We start from the raw sequence: 16,611 nt of genomic DNA on the forward strand, positions 1-16,611 counted from the left end.
ATAAGGGAAATGAGAGAAAGTAAGAGTTTATAATGTAAGATCGGGAAAAGTGGCATTTAAATGCGTCCAAAAATTAGTATCCTTTGCGATATCCTTTTTAAAAAACGTTTCGTATAATTTCTCGCTTGTCTATAGAAATTCTTTCGAGGTTGTTAAGCTCGTATCGAATGGATTTATTCGGCAACTATCGTCGTCTGATTTTACCTCGAGTTTCTTCACTTTTTTCTTTTCGACAGAAGAAAAAGAGGAAAAAGAAGAAAAAGAAGAAGAAGAAGAAGAATCAGAAGATCGAAGGTATCGATCCTTCGTGCTTTAGTCGAAGGACATTTCGAAGAATCTTGGTACGCGTAGAGGGAAACGTGCCGTAAAATGTCCGAGTTCTTTTCGAGTTGCATGTCCTGTTGTTATTTTTGGATCGAGAATACGTTGTGGAAGGTTAACGACATTTCCTTATTTCCTTTACGTTCTTCTTATGTATGGCTAACTCGAATTTTAAGAGATAGTATTAACATATTTACGGTCAGTTGGATCAAGGATCTTTTTGAGACACTTCAAGATTTGTACGTAAGAAAACAAAAAGCTTATTCTTCTTATTCTTGGTTTAAAAACTCTTGATCGCATAAAATCATGGTTTTTTTTTTTTTTTTAATTTTTATTTTTCTTTTTTTTCAATCCGTTATTTGCTTCCAGTGTTTACTTCTTTATCGATTTAATTACTCTCTTGAGATCGTAAGAATTTAACGAGGGAAGATTCAAGGCAAACATTTGATGAGCGAGGTTGCTGCTTGTTGTGATCACCGAACGAACGTAGGAGAGAATCATATAACACGTAAAAAGGAAATGACGGAAATCATGATACTTTATTCAAGGTGTATTCTCTACTGTAGTTTGATTTTCTTCCGATAACAAACTAGTTTAAGTTATAAGATTAATCTCGAGGACAAAATAAATTCTCGTTAGAAAATACGATTCTAATGTTTTTTGTTTTTTTTTGTTTTTTTTTTTTCAGGAATTTAAGAAGAAATTTAATTGAACAATAAATTGTCTTTACGGTACATCAATGTTGGTTGATTTTCTCGAAGTATTTGAAAATACGTATAACTTTATTCACATTTTAAAAAGATAAGAAATGATTATCGTCTAAAAGAAGTTTGATTAAATCTTCAAATTTTCATTAATGTGTTATTCGATATCTAGCATCTCATATTATTATTATCTTAATATTAGAAATAATTGATCTCGAATGATTCCTATTTGTCTAATAAGATTATTTACGGATCAACGAAGAAATGAATCGACTTTTTATCATAAATGATTAATTAATTATTCATGCATTCATGAAAAAGAAAAGAAAATGAATCCCATAAATTGTTGTATTGTAATCCGATAAAAAAAAAAGTATCGTGATAACGAAATGATGTTTTGAATATGACGAAGGACTAACAACTAACAATGAGATAACGAATGCGTTAATTCATGCGTTAGTTTATGCGTTTTAATTCATTCGTCGAACGTCAAAAGAGAGAAGATGTTTCGATGTTGTTATGAATAAAGATTAGTTTATCGGGAACAACGCGTTATTTACTTGGTGGTAAGATTTGGTGTTCGATCCGGTTTTTGGTCAGACTCCGATTATAATATTTTCGAAGTCCATGTGCTTCTTCGAACCGGACTAGCGGTTCGTTCCTTCGTTTTCTTCTCTTCTTAGGCTTCGCGTTTCTTGATATCCGTTCGCGAATTTATTGGGAATAAAGTGTTGGCAAATATGGAAACAAAATACGGGAAAAGGGTATCGTGTTACGTGATATTCACTACCAACTTAACGATTCCTGAAACCAGATTCCCTAAATGCATACGTCGCGTGAGTAGGTATATTATAAGGTGTCTCTTTTTTTTTCTTTTTTTGAAAAGAAAAATAAAAAGAAAGAAAAACAAGAAGAGGAGGAGGAGGAAGAAGAAGAAGAAGAAGAAGTAGCGTAGTGTCGTGTGACCTCGAAGAAGAGAACTCCAATCGTTAGGTGCGTGCGCGTGTATACTCTCGACAAGGCACACGATAAGAAGGTGTACGTGGGAGTTAGGCGCCTCACCAAACGACGTCTTTATTCGTCCTCGACGTCGAACATAGGTTTTCGCGTGTAGTCCGTCTTGTATCGCGAGACAATGCGCATACATTCTGCCAACGTAAAAGGATACTTTGTAACTAACCTCTTTGCGAAAGACAGACATTTTCATACCTTTTTTTTTCTTCTTTTTTTTTTCTTTTTTTTTTTACAACTTAAGGGGACCTTCTACTCTGGGCAATTATTATCGGCCCATTACCGGCAATTATTATCGGCCCATTACCGGCATTTATTATCGGCCCATTACCGGCATTTATTATCGGCCCATTACCGGCATTTATTATCGGCCCATTACCGGCATTTATTATCGGCCCATTACCGGCATTTATTATCGGCCCATTACCGGCATTTAGTATGGGCCCATTACCGGCATTTAGTATGGGCCCATTACCGGCATTTAGTATGGGCCCATTACCGGCATTTAGTATCGGCCCATTACCGGCATTTAGTATCGGCCCATTACCGGCATTTAGTATCGGCCCATTACCGGCATTTAGTATCGGCCCATTACCGGCATTTATTATCGGCCCATTACCGGCATTTAGTATCGGCCCATTACCGGCATTTATTATCGGCCCATTACCGGCATTTATTATCGGCCCATTACCGGCATTTAGTATCGGCCCATTACCGGCATTTAGTATCGGCCCATTACCGGCATTTATTATCGGCCCATTACCGGCATTTATTAACGGCCCATTACCGGCATTTAGCATCGGCCCATTACCGGCATTTATTAACGGCCCATTACCGGCATTTATTAACGGCCCATTACCGGCATTTAGTATCGGCCCATTACCGGCATTTAGTATCGGCCCATTACCGGCATTTAGTATCGGCCCATTACCGGCATTTAGTATCGGCCCATTACCGGCATTTAGTATCGGCCCATTACCGGCATTTAGTATCGGCCCATTACCGGCATTTAGTATCGGCCCATTACCGGCATTTAGTATCGGCCCATTACCGGCATTTAGTATCGGCCCATTACCGGCATTTAGTATCGGCCCATTACCGGCATTTAGTATCGGCCCATTACCGGCATTTATTAACGGCCCATTACCGGCATTTAGTATCGGCCCATTACCGGCATTTAGTATCGGCCCATTACCGGCATTTATTATCGGCCCATTACCGGCATTTAGTATCGGCCCATTACCGGCATTTAGTATCGGCCCATTACCGGCATTTAGTATCGGCCCATTACCGGCATTTAGTATCGGCCCATTACCGGCATTTATTATCGGCCCATTACCGGCATTTATTAACGGCCCATTACCGGCATTTAGTATCGGCCCATTACCGGCATTTAGTATCGGCCCATTACCGGCATTTAGTATCGGCCCATTACCGGCATTTAGTATCGGCCCATTACCGGCATTTATTATCGGCCCATTACCGGCATTTATTAACGGCCCATTACCGGCATTTAGCATCGGCCCATTACCGGCATTTATTAACGGCCCATTACCGGCATTTATTATCGGCCCATTACCGGCATTTATTATCGGCGCATTACCGGCATTTATTATCGGCCCATTACCGGCATTTATTATGTAAATGATAAAAAAAAAAAAATTTTTTTTAAATTGCAGAGTAGAAGGTTCCCTTAATGAATTTTGACCTCCTTATTTCGCTAATTTTTTTTTTATTCTATCGGTTACTTTGTTTTTAACAAGTATTAAGCGTAAATATGAATACGTAGATATTTGGTTTTTAAATTCATAGCGTTATATATTTGTTATCAAAAAATTCGTAAGATGGAAATCCATGTTATAGAAAATAACTAGGATTATTTCCAATAATAACACATCCGTCGAATTAATCCTTACATTTAATATAAATCAATTTTATTAGGAATAAAATTGAGAACATTGTAATTTTTATTATATTCGTGATACGTTCAATATTAGTTCGAGAGAGAAAGCAACAGTTTGAAATTCTATGACAGTTTTTGATTGAAGAAAAAGAGATGATGAATTTTTCTTTTTTGACCAAGAGAAATCTTAAATACAACAACAACAAAAAAAACTCATGATCGTAGGTGGATTGTGAGCATAATACGAGAGCAGGGTATTTCCGGTCCTGTATTTAATTCGAGTTGACCGGTGGGTCCCAAGACTCGAATCCGTCGTCTTCTTTTTCTCTTCTTCTTCTTCTTCTTCTTTTTTTTTCACGAGTAGTGAATATTCCTCTCTTCATTTCTTTGTTTCTTCCTTGTTGGGAACATTACCAGGAGTAGGAAGTACGCGATGAGGAACGCGTACTCGTCTTACGAGCTGGACCACCCGGACGATCGCTTCATTACGTAAATTCGCCACTACTACTACTACTACTACTACTACTGCGTTTAATATACCCTTTACCTTCGTCTTCTTTTTTTGATTATTTTTATTCTTTTTCTTTTTCGTATCCCATATAGGCGCGGTGGCACGCTTGCCATGACACGCAACACGCGTACGCGTTTCTTCCAAACTTCCACGAAAGTGTAGGAGAGGAGCAGGAGGAAGAGGAGAAGAAGAAGAAGGGAAGAGTATATCGTCGAATATTAAGATTTACATTTTGTCATACGTGTGAATCAGAAAATTAGAGGCGAGAGTAGAGGAACAAAAAAATCGTACAAAGTATATGCCATGATTCCAAATAGGGAAAAGATAAAGACGAAAAATAGTAGTAATAGTGTATCGAGACTAGAAATTACTTATTCCAAGGAGAGGAAGGTGTGACCTAGAGTAAAAAAAAAAATTAAGAAGAAGAAGAAGAAGAAAAATAAAGAAGAAAAATCAAACAAGAGGAGAAGGAGGAGGAGGTGGAAGAAGAAGAAGAAGAAGAAGAAATAAAAGTTGACCGTGGTTGGTACTACTCATCATCTTCATCGGTTATCGTATCGCACGTACTACGGTAGACCACGTGTGACTTCGATTGGGAAACAGTCGAGCTGTATGTTTGCAGAGTACTTCTACGATCTCTTATTCTTCTTCTTCTTCACTCGGGTTCCGTATAAACACCGACACGAACATTACTCGCCTACCTACTACTACTACTACACATAGAAAGTAGAAGATCGTCCACTCTTCTCGTTGTCCTGGCTCCATGCATTAAACATCTTCAAACAGCGGCTCCGTCTTTCTACTTGTATGCCACCTTCGATTCATGTTCGTGTCCATATATATATATATATATATAGTTGATTCGCGGTTGTAAATTTATACCGTATTGTGGCTGTGTGTTGTGTTCTGTCCTCTCGACCGAAAGGAACGATAGGCACGAGATACCATTTTTACCTTGGATTTACTTTTTTTTTTGTTTGGTTCTTTCTTTGATTGTTTAAAATCCATTTCTTTTTTGGTCTCTTTTTCTTCTTGATCCATTTTATACTTTCAAAACTACAATGAAATATATATATGTATATATGAATAGATTAATAATGGATTTGTTTAACCCGTTCATTACCAATGTCTCACATTTCTTTGACGCATCAATTTCTATTGAAAATTAAATGTCAAATATCTGTGACAGACTGATTTCTATTGATATTTCTGTGTCAGGTTTATCCATGGACAATCAAAAATGAAAAATAAATTCTACATATTCTTCTTACGTTAGTAATGAACATGTTAAACAAAATGAATATCATGATCGTGAGATTATATTTATCGATAATTACTCTAAAACATTTTCTACAGGGTGCTGTTCTTGTCCCTCTTGATAGATTTTGTCCCATAGAATAGGAAGATTGATTCATTCCTAATTCATTTGACATATAATGATTTTGATATTAAGCATATTGATTAAATTCGATTAAGAATCTAATTGATATTCGTTTATCGTAAATGTTGTATAACATAACTCACCATAATCAGCTCCTGTTTCATCGAATGTAGGATCGTCGACTGAAAAAAAAACAAACCAAAAAACCCAAAATGAGATAACTTTATTAAATAATCGATATTTTAGTTAATTCAAAATTCAAGTTTTTTTTTTGTTTTTCACACGTGAGTATCAAATTGATCGATACAAATCGATGTAACGACATCGATCAGTGTGGATCAATCCAAGACGCGTTTTAACTCGTATCAAAGAGAGAATAAAAAAGCGTAGGTGAGTTTGACGGTGTTTGTGTGTGTGTGTATGTGTGTGTGTGTATGTTCTGTCGCAAAAGAATGTATTATGCAAATTGCTGTAATAAAAATGACAGGCAGGGAAAGGTAGACTTGCTTTGGGTTACTCTTTTTCTCTTTCATTCTCTTTGACCAATGATTCCGTTGAAGGGACGACGGATGTTACCTTTGCTAAAGAAAGAGTTAAAATGAAAATCGCTTGTTATGTATGGGGAAAGATTTAAATGACAGTGGCGATGGCAAGAATATATATTGTATATCACATCTCTTCGACAACGAATATAAATTTTCAATTGGAAAGTGTCCCGAAAGTCGTTCACCAATAAGGAATTCAAACAACAACGATTTGATTTCGATTCTTTTTTTTTACATTAACACTTTATAATTCAATTTATATAATTAAGTGGGTATTTGAAAGACTGACCTATATTACATAATTGCATATACTTGTAATATAGGTCAGGGTTTTTCAATCTATAGGTTGAGACCCTATATAGGATTGTATAAATTTGGCTAAAAATATTCTTGCAATCTTACAATCATTGAAAATGTATTATAATGTTATTTGTTAGTTTATGATAATGAAAATAGAAGAAAAATATGTATTTAGTGTTGTGAAAATATTTGCTCGGATAAATGGGAATTGTCAAATAGAAATATTTCCAAAGCTTTTAATATAAACAATCACAAAATTGTTTTTAATTTAATACATATTATAAATATATATATATATATATATATATATATATATATATATATATATATTAGAAATATTAAACTTTAAACGTGAACTAATAATTAATGAAAAAAAAAAAAAAAAACAGGAAAATTCCCCATAAAAATTGATTAAATTAAAAACGTTGTATATATATGATGTATAGTTAAATATTATTCCTAGAATAATAAACTAAAATTATTGATGAATATTTGAAAAATATTTACAATCGAGTCGTCTTTGGACTATTGCCACCCCCGCAGCGAGTTCTGGAATACGTGCGATACGTTGCCGAAGTGGTGCGTGTGGGACGACAGGTTGAATCCTTTGTGGGGGTGTGTGAAAGGTGCTTCGATAACTAGCCGGTGTTGTTCTATAACTTTCATCTTGAGATTTATAAGATTCATCTTGAGCCGTCTGCCATCCTTCTCCAACCGATATCGATCTGTGTTCATGTTTAAACATTTTTTTTTTTCAATTATTCCCACAAACATTTAAGTTTAATATTAAAATAAGACAAAATATTATATAATTTGAGGTTATACTCACGCATCAACAGGACAATGTCCGGTATGTTGTTCTTTTAAACCCGTACTATGTTTGCAATTACACATTTTCATTTACGATTGATATTTAATTATCGAATTAACTTTCAATTTGGAAGATTTTTCTATCGGATTTATTGTGAATAATTGAAAAATATAAAACAATTTTTGGATGGGATCACATATTGATAAATGTAATTTAAAAAAAAAAAAAAAAAAAAAAAATAAAGTAGACTATCGATCGATATCGTATTCATTTCTCTCGATTACTCGATATATATTTATAAATATTCAATATTCGTAGGAACAAGAATATTACAACTCGAGATGATATTTTGTTATCTCACATACTTATACTAAATATATAGTTTTATTAAAAAAAAAAAAAAAAAAAAAATCAAAATGATTAGTATACTGTGAATAGATCACCAAAACGAAGACGTTCAATGAAATTATCGATAAGTGTATTATTTCTGATTTTTTGTTTATTCTTTTCTTTATAAACGGAGTCGAACAGTCGTAAGTAAAATTGTTGATAATTTATAATTAGAAAAAAAAAGAAAAAAACAATTAAGCAAAGAAATTTCCATAGAAACATTTACATATTTTTTGATCAAGTACGTTATATCCACGGGTTCGAATAAGAGAAATTGAGGAAAGATTTCTGTGCTTATCATTGGATGAATCTATTTTGATAGAAAGAGAGAGATAATTGTCTTTCCATCTCTGTTACTCTTTCTCTCTCTCTGTCTCTCTCTCTCGATCTTTATAACGATCATGATCGTCATATTTGTGGTGCTTGGGTTACTTGTTTGCTTGGTTGTTATTTGCTCGCGCATTTGATAGTTCGTTGGACGCGTGCGCAAGACCACACACAGTGTGATATTCAAATGAGCTCCGTTTAAACTCGACTATCGTACTTCCATAAACGTCGTTCTGCGATTTCACGAGTGTATCTACACGTTTCTGTTGAACTCGCAAGATTCGCCGCACGCGGCACACATTCTCTTTCTCTCTCTCTCTCTCTCTCTCTCTCTTTCTTTCTCTTTCTCTCTTTTATTCTATGTAGATCGGATACGCGAGAGATTCTTTCGTAATAATTTATGCAACTTCGATCCTTGGGAAAATAACTCGTTCGCTCGTAATAACACGCTTATAGAATAGTAATAGATTCGTGAATTACGACTTTTCGTCTTTTATATTCTGCCATTATTATTATTATTTTTTTCTCCCCCTTCTGTTTTAAGATTTTAATATACTGACAAGAGAGAGAGAGAGAGAGAGAGAGAAAAATAAATGCGTCGAACTGCGGATGATATTTATTCGAAATTTCGTCTTTTTTTTTTTAACGATCTATTCCTCAATCGACGATTAAAATAACGACGACGTTTTTATTTTTTATTTTTTTGTAACAGTTTAACGATGATCGAGAGGAGTAGACCATAATAAAATTGTTTTTAAATATAACAACGATAATTGAATGGCTGAAAAGGTAATGGGTACAAATTAACATTTTTCTTTATCATTTTGTTTTTTTTTTTTTTTTTAATTAATTTGTAAACAATTTTTTTTTCTCCATGTAACCTGAAACGACTAACTGGTGTATATAGGAATGCACGAATCTTCCTTCGTTTTCTTGGAAACTGTTAATTATTGGGTCTTACATCTTGCACAATCTACAGTTCTATAATGGATTCGTATAACTGTGTAGAATTTAAAAAAAAAAAAAAACAACATTGGTATTTTTGGAAAGTTTGATGAAGCCTTTGTTAGTCCAATTTCAAAATTATCGAAACAACTATTGAGCTATCGGAGACGACGGGATGTTAACTATCAAGTTACATTTTCAACGTTATTTTATATCGGATCAATTGAAATGAAAGGGGGTTGGATTTTGACAGGTTCCGAAATCCGAAATCAAATGAATTTAACGGCTATCATTTTTCACCTAAGTTTCGGCGCCGTTATAGCACTTCGGCGCCTCACGATCAGTATCATTCGATATTTCATATCATGTATAAGTTTTACCTTTTCGTTTCTTTGTGTTTCTTTTATTTGTCTTTCTCCCTTTCTGTTATTTTTCTCTAACAGAGTTATTGATTGATTTGTTTTCCATCTGACACTCTTTACTGTATTATCGATAGTAGAAAGAACCTTAGAGAAGGATAAAAATTGTAATATCCTTTGAATACCATTGGCAACGTAGATAAAGTAGAATTTTATTAAAAATACGTCCTCTTTTTTTTGTCAACTTATTTTTATTCGAAAACTCGATGCGTATAATTCGAACGTGTACGATCAAAGAGAGTTGCACTATTGATCGTTAGATATCACGTATTTTGTGAAACACAACGTGTTAGTTTGTTATGACAGTGTCATAATCAGTTTGAAGCTCTTTTTTTTTATAATATTTGCCAAAATATAGTGGTCAAAACTTATTGTTTATAAATGAATTACACGTTAGAATTTAAAACGAGCCCAATTGTTGTTTTTCAAAACGTGATATTCGTTGAATCATAAAATAACGACGAATAATTATTACTCGAATTATAAATGAATATTATACTTGAAAAAAAAGAAAAATATCTTCACATTATTCTTTAGTGTATATTACATTTAATATCGAAAAGAAACATTCACGAGTATGATTATATTTTACGAGAAATTTTAATTTTGCAAATAGGACCGCCGTACCGTTCGATAAATCCGATCTAAGGTAACTTTTGATATAGTAATTAATAAAAGTTCATTCGTTTATTAATTATTTTAACGAATCCTATTCAATGGGGGGTATTCGATCGAAAATCTATCTCGTGGTCGATGATAAAAAAGAAAAAAAAACACGAAGAAGTTTAGTAAAGTTGTCGGGTTTCTTCTACCTGGTCACCGATCAGGACGTACGATCGATCGATCGTAAAGAGAAAATATAAATGTTAGCAATCGCAATGTGAGAAATTAACATTATGCGGACTCAGCGGGTGGTACGGCAAAGCTGATCATCATCGTATAGGAGCAAAGTGAAGAGTGTTCCACCTTGCTTGGCGCGTTCGGAATGTCCCTGGAATCTTCGTGGAATGCAGAAGGGGGGAATGAACACCTTGCGTTAATTTATCGAGTAGTCGAAGATCGCGGTTTAATCCGTTAGTAAACTCTCGAGCTTCTTCTTCTTCTTCTTCTTCTTTTTCTTTTTCGAGAAATGGTAAGGGAACCATTCAAAGAAATTGAAATAAAAAAGAAAAAGGAGAAGGAAGGAAGGAAGGATAATAATAATGATGATGATGATGATGATGATGATGATGATGATGATGATGATGATGATGATGATGATGATGATGATAATAATAATATTAATGATTATGATGATGATTATGATGCACGATATCATTTCAAAACTAATTACGAACAACTACCCTATCTACGAATCAGCGAAACTATTTCCAGATTTGTTTAGTATCGTTTTTAATATCTGATTTATCTCAAACTAAGATAACGCTCGTTTTCATGATTATTATATATTCCAAGGTGTTATGTAAAATAATAGAAAAAAGTACATGAATAAAATAGATGAGGATTATTAATCGACACTTTAACACAATGGTAATATTCGGTGCGAGATGTTAATCGGTAATCAAGTAAAAGTCGTTATAAAATAAGGTCGATTTTCAGTTTTGTTTTTTCTGTTTTTTTTTCTTCTTCTTCTTCTTCCTTTCTATATAAAAAAAAAAAGGCGCGGATTGACAGGGAAAAATAATATGACATTAGCATACGAGTTTATCGAGGTGGTGGAGGCTCTAAACGGTGCTAAGTTATGGTCATAATTCGTTGTAAGGTTCAGATCGGGTGAATAATTAATGATTCGTTTTTTTCAGATCGAGCCCAGGGCGCGATTTACTTTAACGATGTAATTCGAAATTGATTTGACTTCTTAATGCCATTCAGTCGCGCAAGGTCTTGTACTTTGTGTAACTCAGGGTGTGTAACATCGAAGCTCTTAAGGTTCATTACCATATTCCTTCGTTTACCGTGCGCGAGTCTTTGCATACCTATTACACAGCTATTACACTGTCACTTGCCTCTCGACCGGTTACCATATTTGAATATTTATTTAGCTGATTATTTTTTTAACGAGAGACCCTGGAAATTCGATAACCAGAAGTTTTCGGTACCGCATTGCCGCGAAACTTGTCAATAACGGGAGAGTTAAAGGGGGCGGCTGTTGAATATAGGGTGGTGGTGATGGTGGTAATAGTAGTAGTAGTAGTAGTAGTAGTATACAACCATAGGTAGCCCATTTCCAAAGAGTATATCTTGGCTTCTGCAGGAGTCTTCTTCTTCTTTTTCTTCTTCCATGGATTTATTACAAGAAGAACGTTTTGACTCAACTTATTAATATAGCCATTAATCATTATTTAATGGCAGCGATGAACGATCAATGGATAAATCGATAAATTGATTTCGTATTAATGCAATTTGCGCCAATGAAAAAAATCTTTCTTCGAGATAGAACATCGACGAGGAAAAGAGAGAGAGAGAGAGAGAGAGAGAACACAAAATTCATCTTTATTTAGATATACGTCGAATAGATAATGTTGCTAGATAAATAAATATCTTTTTCCTATCTTTCTCATTGCAGATTTTTTGACACGATGGACAATTTCATGGCTACCGCTGGAGAGGGTGAGTGTTTTGTTTTGTTTTTGTTTTTGTTTTTTTTTTTTACATTTATATTTATATTTATATTTTTTATTTATTTATTTATTGATTTTTTTCTTTTTCTAATTCAATTCACGCCACGTTGAATTATTAGTTTCCGTCAGATCATTATTAAAGTCAATCAAAGCACGTATTGGAGAAGCACGATTAATAAAATGAATGGATGATTCGTTTGGAAAAAAACAAATACAAACGGTATACTACTGTTAATTTCAAAAAGTTGATCAATAGACGTGATTTTTATGATAACATTTTAAAAAAAGTGTGATTAGGCTTGCGTAAAGAAGTCATTTGAATTCGTAAAAGGAGTAAACAAGAATAACAAGAAAAAGAATACCGAATATAATAAAGTTGTTGTTTTTTTTCTTTTTTTTTTTGGATTCCTGATCAATTTGTTTAACGAGTTGTTTTAACGGGGAGAGCACGCGCGTTTTATACGTTTATTACAAATATAACAAAACAAATTCTATTTATACCTATGATAATAATCTTACCGAGAGACTTCCGTGCTACTACTACGAGAGTTTGGAATTTTCTTTTTTTTTCTTCTTCTTGAAAGATAAATATAATGAGATACGTAGTAAAAAAGTCAAGAAAGAAAGAGATAGGTCGAAGAGACCTATCATTGATTCCTGCAGGTTGAACGAAAGAACGGCAGGGAAGGAAAAGGATAGAACAAGATGTTCGGTAAAGAGAAAGAAGAAAGAGAAAGAAAGAAAGAAAGAAAGAAAGAGAGAGAGAGAGAGAGAGAGAGAGAGAGAGAACGAATCTCGAAGTTGGAAAGATCGAAAGATCGCCCACGCACGGGACTTGTATACCGGACCGTTGTTAATTATCCGCCGCCGTTTATCAACCGTTCAAGAAGAAAAAGAAAGTTCCCTTTGAGCTCGTTCTTTCTCTTTCCACGTATCTCTCTCTCTCTCTCTCTCTCTCTCTCTCTCTCTCACACTCTCTATCTTTTTTTTATCTATCTATCTATCTATCTTCTTCTTTTCCAAGCAAAGTAGAATAGGAATAAAATTAAAAAAAAAGAAGCTTCTTCCTTACCATCAGAAAATTGTCTTTTTTTTCTTCTTCGATATAAGTCGTTTATTTTGAATGTGGCGTAAGTTCTACCATTTATGTTCGAATCGAGATATCGAAAGGTTTGCGTTGAATTAAATTTAAAAATATAAATAACAAATGACATATCGTGGAATAATGTTTTTTTTTTTTTTTTTTTTTTTTTTTAGTTTCTAAGGGTGTCAAATTTATCATTTTAATTAGCATAGTTAACTTTATTTAAGGAATAATATGTTTATTGATGACTATGATTAGACTTACGTCAGTTTCAATATAAACTCATTCATTACTTCATTAATCAGAACAAATTTTCCTCTTACAAAATCTTAATGATTTTTTTTAATCTATTAGTAATTAGTTGCTTTTCATAATGAAAAGATTCATGTAAAAGTGTTGTAACTATTAAGGGCGCGGGGTAAGGGTTTTCACTTTCGAAAAATCGACTTTTTTTTTGTCTTATCTTATTGTTTAACATTTCAAGAATATGTCCTTAAAATTTTAATCCGATCTAAGCAATATTCTTGAAGTTATTGTCAAATTCTTTCTTCTCTTTTTTTTTTTTTTTTTGGAAAATGGACTTTACGCTACTTTCAAAATAAACGGCTCATATGGTATTTAAAAATCAAAGTTTTAGTTCGCCCTTTTTCTTCTCGTAAAATTGAAACTCAATAGATAAAGATAAAGATAAAGAAATTTTCTAATTCGGTAAATCGAAGTTAAAAGAAAAAGAAGAAAAAAAAAAACAAACAAATAAAGCTTTAATCTTGTTCATACGTATAAAATAATCTTCAATTTTATTGTTAATATTTATTATCATCATCATCATCATCATCATAGTCATCATCGTCCTCCAGCGAGGATGAAGGGGGTGAGGAGAGGGGAGGGAGGGTGAGGGGGAGGGAGAGTGGTTCGATTTATGAGGATCTGACGAAACGAGAGATTATTAATCCGCTCGTTAATATGCAACAGCGTATCAATCGATTCTTGGGCATCTCTTCTCATCTCGGTGTATTTTCTTACTTCTTTTCTTCTACATCCCTTTTTTTCTTCTTCTTCTTCTTATTATTATTATTTTGATATACTCACGTTGATAGTGCTCGTGATCATGCACGAAAAGTGGATCGTGGGAAAAAAGTCACGAAAGTTAGTTCGAATCGAAAGGAGTCGTCGTTCATCTCGTGAGGGAGGACGTATGAACGTACGTACGTATGTATGTGTACATATACGTACACGTTCTGTTTGGTGAAACGAGTCTCGAAACACACAACACGCATTCCAAAGACAAAAAAGGAAAAGAACCGTGTGGTTCATCCATTGGTTCTTCTCATTCTTTCATTTTTATTTTATTTTTTTTTAATTTAATTTTCTTTTTCCTTTACTTAACAGCATTGTTTTGTGATCGGATCAATTTGACTTACAATTAGAAAATTTATCTTCTCATTCATTTGCTATTATTTTGTAATTGAATATTCAAGTAAAACGATATTATAAATAAACTTGTGTTTTTTTTTTGGTGATTATAAATGAATTGTATTTAAATATTGAACTATTATAATATTACTTTTTGTTTGTTTTGCTACGATAAATAGTTTAATAATCATCTATGTGTATAATGATACACAAGTGATTTTGCAAATAATATCTCTTGTTTCGTTGCGTTTTCCTTTTCTGAAGAAAATATACTTTTTGACAAAAATATATGTACTTATTATTATTATTATTTATTACTATGTATAATATTTATTACAAATTTTTATTGAATTTTTTTGTTTGATAAAATACGATACTACGTAAGGAAATACTCACACACACATATAATATATACATAAATACTTATTACTTATTATATATATAATACTTATTATAAATTCTTGAATTTTCTTTAAATAAATTACAAGAGTATGTAAAAGGACACACACATATTTTATATATATATATATATTTTTATTACTTATTACTTATTACTATATATATATATATATATAATACTTATTATAAATTCTTGAATTTTCTTTTAAAATACGAGAATACGTAAGGGGACATATATATATATATACATATATATGTGTTTACTGACACGCAAGATTTTCTCATTAGCGATTTCACCGAAGGCGGCACTTTATGAGAAAGAAAGATAAGCCTACAGCGAGTCCATTTACAGTGGCTGGTGATTTATCGGGCGCAGAACATAAGATGTCGTTAATCGTTCGCATCCATCGTCGAAGGCGTACAACTTTGGCGTTTGTAAAAAGCCTCCTAGCAGATTCTCCCTTACCCTTTTCTTATACCACTCTCTCCCTCTATCTTTCTCTCTCTCTTTCTTTCTCGTATTTCTGTGTTTTCTTCTTATTATACGTCATCACTACCGTCTAACCACCGTTTTCGCGTAATATACGTAAAAGATACTCGAGAAACGTTTGATCGTTTCTTCGATTGATTTAATACAGCAATATGTAATCGAACCCCTTACCAAAAATTCACTCGTACTTTTTACTCCACCCACGCTATGACAATATTTTCTCATTTATTGTATGCACGAGAGAGAGAGAGAGAGTTTGTCGACGTTTAACAACCCACCGTTTGTCCTTCCACCGTTTTCATCGACTCTCTTACATTTATTTATTTTAAATATTGACGAAAACAACGAAACTTTTGCCGCCTTTGACAAGTATTCGATTGGTTGTTTTATTTATTTATTTTTTTTACATTTTATTGTATTTTTTTTTTCTCTCTCTCTCTCTCTTTTTCTTTTTTTTTTCTTTTATTTGGGTCTAAAACAAAGTTTATCTGAATAATACGTGAAAAACTTTGGGAGTAAGTTTGAGGGATCTAAATAACTAGAAAATGTAACCGTTGGGAACAATCGGGGTCAGAAACGGATTTTCTACTATTGAAGTTACGACAATTCGAACTGAACTTTTTACTGCAATAACTGGAAAAATTATTACGTCAAATCGTTCTTTTTTTTTTCTTCTTCTTCTTTTTTTCTTATTTTTTTTTTTTTTTTTTTTTGACTTATCGCATATAGTATACTGTGTTATGTTATTTACGTGGATAGAAATATAGTTTATAACTTTAATGCGATTCGACGTGATAATTTATCAAGTCGATGGAAATAAATAATAGAACCTTGGAATTTATTCTTCAAGTTTGCTCACATTAACACTCAAACTTACCCGACACTTCTTCATGTATATCTATTTATACAGTTAAATGATTTCTTTAAAAAAAACAAAATAATTTCTTTTTAATACAAAATAAGATTTTAGAGCAAATTGAATAGTGAATAATATTTATGTTTTTTTTATATTTACAAATAAATAATGTACATTTTA

The 16,611-nt window shown here is 33.1% G+C and overlaps 1 protein-coding gene across 1 annotated transcript in view; it reads left to right on the forward strand.

Annotated features, from left to right (window-relative positions):
- The window catches only part of LOC107064841 (uncharacterized), a 54,577-nt gene that overhangs the window by 31,059 nt on the left and 6,907 nt on the right, over positions 1-16,611 (forward strand). Inside the window, 1 exon segment of the mRNA XM_015317925.2 lies at positions 12,135-12,178. Within this exon segment, the coding sequence (XP_015173411.2) occupies positions 12,135-12,178 (44 nt within the window).

The sequence above is a fragment of the Polistes dominula genome, unplaced genomic scaffold (assembly GCF_049000335.1).
Source record: "Polistes dominula isolate Pdom_NZ unplaced genomic scaffold, Pdom_raw_medaka contig_373, whole genome shotgun sequence".
NCBI classification, from domain to species: Eukaryota; Metazoa; Arthropoda; class Insecta; order Hymenoptera; family Vespidae; genus Polistes; species Polistes dominula.